We start from the raw sequence: 9,488 nt of genomic DNA on the forward strand, positions 1-9,488 counted from the left end.
TTACAACTTTATGATTGCACAAGCCCTAAGCCAGTCAACTTGGCCTTTGGTTGTCGGCAATTTAACAGGAGTATCAAAATAATTGCATTTCCAATTAAAGACTAATAATCTGTCTCTATTGATTGGATAAACTGCTATGACACTGTTTATAGATTGGATGGTTCTCTGTGTGTGCAATTCGGATGCTGCAGGTTTTCCTCCATATATGATGGTCTGCACGAGGGTTCTCCGAGAAGCTCTACTTCTTAAAGAGAGTAATCTTTCCTTAATTCTTGAAGATGCAGTTTGCATGTGTTCCATACATTCCTTTGTCAGTGCAGAGAGCATTTTGGGTAGTCACTGGAGACTTATATATCATCTATTTACTTGGCAACAAGCCACGATTCAATAATGCAGGAGGCTCCAGTCAATTTTGGTTCTTGTGAGCATTCAATTGTTTTCGTGACTCGAATCTTAATCGATCGGTCGGACTGCAAAGCAACAAACTAATTCTATATAAAATTATTTTCGTGACTCGAATCTTAATCGATCAGTCCGACTACAAAGCAACAAACTAATCCTATTTTAGCACAATAATATGATGCAGAAAAGTGAATAGAGACCACAAAATTAGCAGATTAAACATCACAAACTCGTTAATACAGACAAAAGCATCATCAGATGATGGTCCATTGTATCCTGAGAACATCCACAGAAAGAACCTTGAACAGTACTTGTTTGAAGCCAAACAATACCACCACCAACTGTAGACCAGAGGAGGGGGGAGTGTTGGAGAGCTTCTGTTAGACCAAATCCGACTCTTGATCTCTTCATCCCCATGTCGAGCATTCTTCATCCACCTTTATGAAGTCCAAGTTCTTCAAATTGACAGCAAGAACATTTCTTTGGTCTTCTTCTTCTTCTTTTTGCCAAGAATAATGACAAGGAGTGATCTCACTGGCGCAGTATATTGATGTCCCAAGTGGTGTTGTAAAGTGTTCATCATGTCTCGAGGACATGCCTTGTAAACAAATCTACAGTTGCAACTTCACACACACATACTGCAATGATGAAGAGCTCAAGAGCAGAAATTTAGTGCTATTATGATTCATGTTCTCTCAGCAAAGCATCATATGATACACACATCGCTTCCTTTGTGCCAACCTCTATCTTGTTCGGAAACTACAACGCTCTCCATGTTTATTACAACTCAAGCTACTCAAATACAAGCTCCATGGAGGAGTTCAAGAAAACAAGCAAATGAGATCTTGTTTCCTGTGAATTCTACTGTTCATCTGCATCTCAGCCTCAACCTCCGGACTGATGTAGCAGAACCCTTCCTTCTTCTTCTGCACCATCTCCAGTATCCTCTCGAATGCAGCAACCTGGCACGGTATCCTCAGCACACCTTCCTGTCGGAACCCGTACTCCTCCTCCGCTTCTCTAAGCAGGACTTGGAAGGCCTCATGATGCAGGTAGTCGGTCGGGATGACGAACCTCTTCATCTCCTCTCCCACGCATACTGCAAGGAACCCCTTGGGGACACCGGTGGACTGCGCCCAGGCGTTGGAGAAGGATAGCGTCTTCTTCAGGAACTTAATGCTCTTCTTGCTGTTGTCCTTCGGTGCAGCAGCGAGCTTCTTCCACTTCTTTAGCACCTGCTGCAGTGTTGCACCCTCGGTTGTCTTGGAACCTTCCTTACTTTGATCCATGGAATACTTCTTTGGTAGCTCAGGGATGTTTGGAAGAGGAAATGACAGCAAGAGCTTGCCTTTCTTCTCTGAAGGAGGTGGTGACAGCAATGGCAATGACTCGACAATATATACAAGTTGGGAACATTTAATCAGTACTTCTTAATCTATAATTCTTCTTCTGTTCTTCACATGCTGCAAACATTTATACTTTCAAGTAATTGTTTTTGTTGAAGCAACTGTTAGCCCATGATTCTGTAAAATAGTCAGAACTAACAATGATCTTTAGCTGTTCTGATCCTTGAACAAAAGAGAAGATCTAAATGATCTTTGGTGAAAGATTAATTAGTTTGCTGTCTTAGTGGGAATTGAATTTTAGCTAGTTTGATCTTTTGGCTCATCATTTTTTGTTTGTGCTCAGTTTGCTTTTACATCTGCCTTCATCAAAGCTAATTGCTGTCTCCTATGAGGCTAAACTTGTTCTGATAATTAGTACCATTTTTTATTCTTTTCTGAATGGGTTTGAACGCTTGAGGAATATGATAGTTATAGCAGAGTCAAGTTGCATGTGAAGTGTATGCTAATACTGATAAAAATATCAATCATTTGATTAAGTTTAGGAAGAATGTGTCTATCATATACAGCTTCATGTCCAGCAATTAATTTGATGAGATAATTTAGCTTCTCAATCTTCTCATTTTAATTACTTTCCTTTCATCTTCTCATCCGTTTGTGCTACAACAACAACAACAACAATAAAGTCGTAAGTCCTAATTATTTTGGATCGGCTATATAGATAGATTGAACATGCGAAAATATTAATCATGAAGTTCATGATTCTTACATTAGCTCAATGTCCAAGATGGAATACAAACTCTCTAAGTAGGATACAAAGTGGTGGAAGTAGATAAAGCGGAATTTGGAATTTTGTGCTCACTAATCATTGCCGCTAATAATCAAATCTACAACAACCTTATTATTCTACTGGAAATGGCTTAGAAAAGAGCTGTCATTATTGACTTTTTCAGATTGATAGTGGATCAATTAGATTCTGATCTATTCAAATATCTCATGCCTTTTGAATCAACAGAGTGTGTGAAATAAGTTACATATATTTATGGGACCAAATCTGCAGTCTTAGAACACCATTGAGATCAATTTTATCCAAGCCATGAGTCTACATGATGGGGAGTTCCTTACCTAACAATCTGAGTTCTTCATTATTTTAGAACTTTTGGTGCACATGAAAATGGACTTTCTGTGGATGTTGACTGGTCTGAACTGATTGGGAATTGAATATATGCTGATTGTTTATCTGTTTCTATTCGGCATGTTGTTCTAACTCTTCATAAGTTAAACATCAGACACGCTACAATCAAAGCATGTAGTTAATTATCTCAATTTCAAAACTCATTTATCATTTGTCCTTTGAGAGAACCTGAAACTGTGGATTTTAGTTCAAGAGAAAAGTAGGAATATGGATCACACACCTCAGTGTTCATCATCTAACATGTGTTGGAAAACTGAATCGAGTTGTTGGGCACGAAGAAGAGAGATGGATGCAGTTTGGCATATGGATCACACACCCGAACAGGGTTCATTTGAATCCAATTGAAGTCTTGTAATTAGTTCTGATCAAGAACAAGATCTTGGCAAGGCACATTTGGATTCTAAGGAGTTCTCTATGGTTCAGAAACACAGCAAAGGCTTCATCTAATTTCAGTTGGATTTCCTACACAGAGTGTTCTTCTCAACAGAGATTGTCATGGAGTCCTGCCTAAGAAATTAACAGGGGATCAAGAACTTCTCCTTTTTGTTGTGGAAAGAAACATTTGCTAATCTCTGAACACATTAAAACCTGCAACTTCTTCTTTCCTTTTTCATTTTTCTCTACTGTTATGGATGGTTGTTGCAGTCATGTCAATGAACAGATGGCTTGAAATGACAACTTAACAAGAAAAATAAAGAGAAAACTACAATGAGATAGATCTCAAGCATTTATATGCATCAGTGATTCTGCTGCACATGTCCTTATTAGATCTTGGTAATATAATAACAGGCCAAGTGGTCTTTCTCGGCCAGTATGATTGCATGTGAAAGGAGTCAGAGAAGTGGACACCTCCATACACACCTCTCTAAGATTTCAGTGTCCATATTTTGTTTCTGCTTGCTGCACATCTCAAGTGTTCTGAGCACATCATCTGAACTATCATCTCCTGGTGTTGTTTATCACTGATAGCTTTTCTTGGGCACTGCAACATTTTGGCCTCTTTGATCTTTCTTTTCTCTCTCAGCCAAAGGTTGAATGTTCTACTGTTGCTACTGACTTCTTTTACCGTAAATGGTATCCTCATGCAAAGAATCATCTAGGAATTTTGCTGCATGATGAAGGCTAAAAGCTGATTTGGTAGCTACTGATCAGAAGAAGTTTCAGATTTCTGCAGAAAATATGAAGCAGAAGGTGGGTCATGTGACATGAACTGAAACTTTTCTGATATCCACTCTTCCATGCAGGCCATCTTGAGTTGCTACACCATTGATACTTTTGAGGCACCTCAGATGATCATGAAGAACTTTTTGTTCTTCCCTCTTGATTCAATGGAACTGACATAAATCATTTGCAACCTGACAGTCACCATACCCACCAATCATCAGCTAGAATCAGGCAATTCAAATTCGATCATAAGTCCAATGAGAAGCCACACCAACCCACCACCTCTTCTTCTTCTTCCAATCACATCAACATTTTGGTCTCAAGAAAAAGGAAGAGTTCAATCCATGAAGCCATGTACAAAAGCTCAAAGCGGCAGTCATCATCTCAGTGGCCAACCCTCATTGTTCTATGTTGTCAACTGCAAGAACTTGAGCCCAAGGATGGTTCATCTGCAGGATTAACAAGCCACTCTATATTCTTTGAGTTGTCATACTGCACACAGCACCTTTCAAACAATTAGTTTGATGTGCTTCCTATCATTCAAGTGTTGTGATTCTGCGGAAAAAGGTAGTGTAATGCCTGACATCAGGAAGGGAATAAATGACATGCCAGGAGTTGCAGGTAGAAGAGTATAATGAGAACATGAAGAAGAAGAAGAAGAAGAAGAAGAAGAAGAACCACAGTAGATGAAGATTACTCCTGACCCAAAACCCAATCCAAGCTAAATGTGAAGCCGGATCCATATATGATGGTGTGTATTTATATAGTACAAGCTCTACATTTTACTTGCTTTCTTAAAAAATATAAATCAAATTATACGTAATTTACATATTTAAATTCTTAGATTCAATGGCATTAATAAAAAAAAAATAAAGATGGTGGAGGTTATGTATTTAAATTTTATGTATGTTAGCGATATGTATTATATTGAGTCAAATTTTATCCAAGTTAACATATCAGTTTAGTCCTACGTCGGGAGTATCTAAAGACTTAGATTGACTAATAAGAATCTCATGTATGCATTATTATAAATTTAAATTTATGTATTTTGAGTTAATGATTCAAAGCTAGTGAAATAATAGATAGAGGTCAATTCATGTTAGCAATACCAAGTCTCTCACTTTGTAATTCAATGGCTTAACTCCAACCATTAGATAGATGTTAGAGAGAGAGAGAGATAAATATATATATATATATATATATATATATATATATATATATTTTTTTTTTAATTTGAATTGCACTTATAATTTATTGTTTGAATTTGACACTTCTATTCCTAAGAAAATATAGTTGTGGACTAGTAGTATGTGTACTTCCACAATCTTCATGCTTGACACATCATGCAACCAATAAATTAGGTTACCATGTGTTTTCCTTAGCTCATAAAAGGTGTCCTTCCCCTACACCACTACATCACATTGTGGGAATCACACTTCACCACTAGGAGATAAAGCTACTTATCGAATCATCATTCCATATCACCAAAACATAAACATACATGAATACCACCTCTAGGCATATAAAAGAGTTAGCTTCTTTCCCACCAATGGCACGGCACTACTTCATGGAACAAAAAGACTAGCCAATTTGATTGGCATATACTCGTTGACATGGCCATGTCTTTGTTCTTGCTACCTAAACATACAAGATCGACCAATTTTTAGGTCAAATGTTTGCTCTCTTTTGCAGATCGAGTGTTTAAGTGGCCAAAATCGATGTCATAGTGTCTACCAATCCCATTCTCCTTTTTGTCTTCGTGCATTCCAAACCTTTTGGAATTGAGTGGGTATGTAAACATTAACTTTGTTGAATTAAAAGTATAAAATAAGATTGGATCATAATAAGTTAAACTTATATACAATAATAATAATAATTTTGACTTGTTTATAGTGATTTTAGTGTCCATTTTAAGTTCTTAATTCTGATATGATTCAATCTACTTTTTGAAGTACAGTCTTTTGATGCTATTTGTTGTCGATCTCAGTGGCTGATCGAAAGGAACATCCAAAGTATTTGCCTACGAAGCACTTGATTAAGCATCGACATGTCCAAAATGGTATTATTTTAACTGAACTAATGTTTTCTTGATCGATCATCTTTGGATGGTTGATAAGCTAGCAAGTTAACTAAATATTTTAGGTCAAGAAAGAAGATGGGAAATGATCATTTTATATTTACTTTAATTAGGTGAGACATACTTTTAGTTTGGCTATTTGGGATAGAGTCCACTCTTTAGCATTTGGTGTTGTACACCACTAGAATTCTATTAGTCACCACTAATTTCCACCTTGTTTGTGATTTAGAGATGATTTGAGCATAAGATCTTCCGTTTTGATGTCATATTAATAAGAACACAAGGCAATAAGCTAAGGATTATATCTGCCTAGTGGCCTAACTTTGAAGAACAATGGTGGAAAAGTTGTTTAATTTTATATGCTCATCAACAGAGAGAGAGAGTGAGAGAGAGAGAGAGAGAGAGAGAGAGAGAGAGGGTGACGTTTAAGCTTTAGAAACCATGCATACATGTTTGCATGTAGTTGCTTGCTTGTATAAAAATCATTTTAGGAGCATGACATAATAGGTGACATGAAATAAACTTCTAGATGTATCTAGAAACCTTAGGTGGATGTTACTATTTCAAGCTTTGTAAAAGTAAATAATGATGTAAAAACCAATTCAAGTGTTTAGAATATATTCTTGTAGTGACAAACCATTGGGGACTTCATTAAAGGCAAAGTCCCATTAAATTTGTATACCAATGAGGGTTAAGGGTGCATGTAAAAGTTATAAACCTACTTGAAAGAAGAATACTTTTAGTATTATGATCACATATACCCCCATAAGGTGTCTTGGTGACTCAACAAGATCACTCTTTTGATTTGGGTGTCGAGCATTAGCTTTGCTTGAGGGAATCCATAGTGGATTCCCTTTTCTAGACTTTGAACCCTAAAAACAATGCTAAATGAAAATGACACCAACCTCACACTAGTGGAGAGCAATGGCATCATCATCTTCCATGAAGGAAGATTAAGTAGATGTTTGTGCATATTAAACCACCTTAATAAAGCCAACCATTTTCATGGTGGAACTGTTGGGTTCTTTTATATGAAGATATTGAAACTATATTAGTCTTATTATGTTCTTAAAAGAATATATTTGCAAATGCCATGAGAAGGTGACTTTAATGAAGTTTTCTTTTGAAGAAAACAAAATTAAATGCAAAGTATAATGATTATTTCTAGCGTTCTTCGGTTGACCACAAATAGAACACATGATCCACTCACAATATATGTTTTAGATTGAATGATTATTTTTAGGATTTTCCAGCATCCTCCATGTGAAAAATGCAGATTTTTCTTCCGAGTTTCTTTGTGATTAGAGAAAGGAAAAGTTGTGTCCAACTCTTGTGATCTGATGAGGAAAGGCTAATAGGGCAAAGAGTTGTAGAGCATTACGTGACAGGCAAAACAAAAGGATTTAATGGCTTCTTTTCGGATGCATGCTTGCTCGATAAAGATCGGTCTTGACTAATTTTGCTGCTGTCGGCCATGACGATGACGTCTCGGTGGTGTGGAAGTGTCGCCACGTTAACTTGCATTTGCTCCATCGGCCTCTTCTATAAACACATGCCTTCGTCGAAGCAGAAGCGGCAGAGAGGCGGAGGGTGGGGGCAGAAGCTAACATGGAGTGGAGGAAGAGCTATTTGGATGCTGTGCTGGTGCCCGTCGGCCTTCTCTTCCCCCTCATCTACCACTTGTGGCTGTGGCACAAGGTCCGGTCGCAGCCGCTAAGCACTATAATAGGGATAAACTCCGCCGGCCGGCGTTTCTGGGTGCTTGCTATTATCAAGGTAACAGCTCCACCGCCGGCCGGCGTTTCTCCTCTACTCTCTCTCAAACTGTGTTCGACCTGCATCAGATAAAACCTCTCTACCACCATTAGTTGTGATTAATTGCCTAGTTTTATCTTAACCTGTGGTTAATTATTATGTCCTCAAACTAGAGAGAGAGAGAGAGAGAATGAAATGTAGGTATAAACTGAAAAGAAGAAAGCAGAGATAGTTTAGAATTACATGCATGGCAGACTTTACGTGAGTAGCTCTTTCTGTGAGTGTCATGAACATCATTTGATTTATGTTTGAATGATGAAGGCTTTGCGGAGGAAATATTAATGGTCTTTGTGGATTAATGGTGTGAGTGGAATGATAGGATAATGAGAAGAAGAACATTCTGGCGGTGCAAACGATAAGGAACACCATAATGGGGTCGAGTCTGATGGCCACCACCTCCATCCTCCTCTGCTCCGGCCTCGCGGCCGTCATCAGCAGCACCTACAGCGTCAAGAAGCCGCTGAACGACTCGGTATTGGGCGCCCACGGGGAGTTCATGGTCTCCCTCAAGTACGTCACCCTCCTCCTCCTCTTCCTCTTCGCCTTCCTCTGCTACTCCCTCTCCATAAGGTTCGTCAGCCAGGCCAACTTCCTCATCAACACCACCACCTGCGACCCCGACGCCGCCTGCCCGGTGACCCCCGACTACGTGTGCGATCTCCTGGAGAGAAGCTTCGCCCTCAACACGGTGGGCAACCGGCTCTTCTACGCGGCGCTCCCGGTGCTGCTGTGGATACTGGGCCCCGTCCTCGTCCTCGTCTCCTCTCTTGCCATGGTTCTGATACTCTACAAATTTGACATGGTGTGCGAGGGACGGAAGCATGGATTTGGTGCGAAGGTGGAGGAGGAGGAGGAGGAGGAGGAGGTGAGGGACTGCGCGTGAGCAGTGAAGGTCGAATGGGAATGGAGCAGTGAGAGGCTCAATCACCTTAGTCTGTGGCTCAATACTGCTCGTTGAGCTTTGCAGCAACCATGGCAGCTCGATTCAATGAACACTATTTTGGTACCACCACGTACTAAATTGCATGTAAACCATTAATATATATATATATATATATATATATATATATATATATATATATATAATCTTTAGTTGCAAGTCGAACCCAATATATCTCATTAAGCTCTTTATAATATACAGATCAATTATCTCTTTGTAAGAAAAAAAAAATCAAATTGAAGTGTGATTTGTTATCCCCATTTTCTTTTTTAATTAATAATGTGTGGAAGACCTACAAAATATATTTGAATCATAGGGCTAACATGCATAATATTATATCTCAATGTAACCTAAAAGTTTATTTTATTAAGCTATGAAAAAAATATAATATGTCATTTGACTTTTTTAACTCTTAAAAATATGTGTTTATTCTTTATCGTTTCTCATATTTGTATGACACCGATGGTAGCAAGTGAGGAAGCCCTCTCCTTAGTTATAGTTACTTATGCCATTAACGATAGCGATAGCAATGGATGAAACCCTCTTCATAGA

The 9,488-nt window shown here is 38.4% G+C and overlaps 2 protein-coding genes across 3 annotated transcripts; one reads left to right on the forward strand and one right to left on the reverse strand.

Moving 5' to 3' along the window:
- Positions 1-800: 800 nt before the first annotated feature.
- On the reverse strand, positions 801-1,737 carry LOC135640516 (auxin-responsive protein SAUR71-like). The gene has a single exon (XM_065155031.1). It carries the CDS (start codon positions 1,689-1,691, stop codon positions 1,224-1,226), a length of 468 nt encoding a protein of 155 aa, XP_065011103.1. The 5' UTR covers positions 1,692-1,737; the 3' UTR covers positions 801-1,223.
- Positions 1,738-7,752: 6,015 nt separating this feature from the next.
- On the forward strand, positions 7,753-9,026 carry LOC103986884 (uncharacterized). 2 transcript variants are annotated; one of them, XM_009405024.3, is made up of 2 exons: positions 7,753-7,957; positions 8,316-9,018. In XM_009405024.3, exons 1-2 carry the CDS (start codon positions 7,790-7,792, stop codon positions 8,877-8,879), a joined length of 732 nt encoding a protein of 243 aa, XP_009403299.2. In that variant the 5' UTR covers positions 7,753-7,789; the 3' UTR covers positions 8,880-9,018. The 2 variants fall into 2 exon arrangements, with proteins under 2 accessions (XP_009403299.2, XP_009403300.2); XM_009405025.3 differs by having other exon boundaries at positions 7,754-7,879; positions 8,316-9,026.
- The last annotated feature ends 462 nt before the right edge of the window (positions 9,027-9,488 follow it).

The sequence above is a fragment of the Musa acuminata genome, chromosome BXJ3-6 (genome assembly GCF_036884655.1).
Source record: "Musa acuminata AAA Group cultivar baxijiao chromosome BXJ3-6, Cavendish_Baxijiao_AAA, whole genome shotgun sequence".
NCBI classification, from domain to species: domain Eukaryota; kingdom Viridiplantae; phylum Streptophyta; class Magnoliopsida; order Zingiberales; family Musaceae; genus Musa; species Musa acuminata.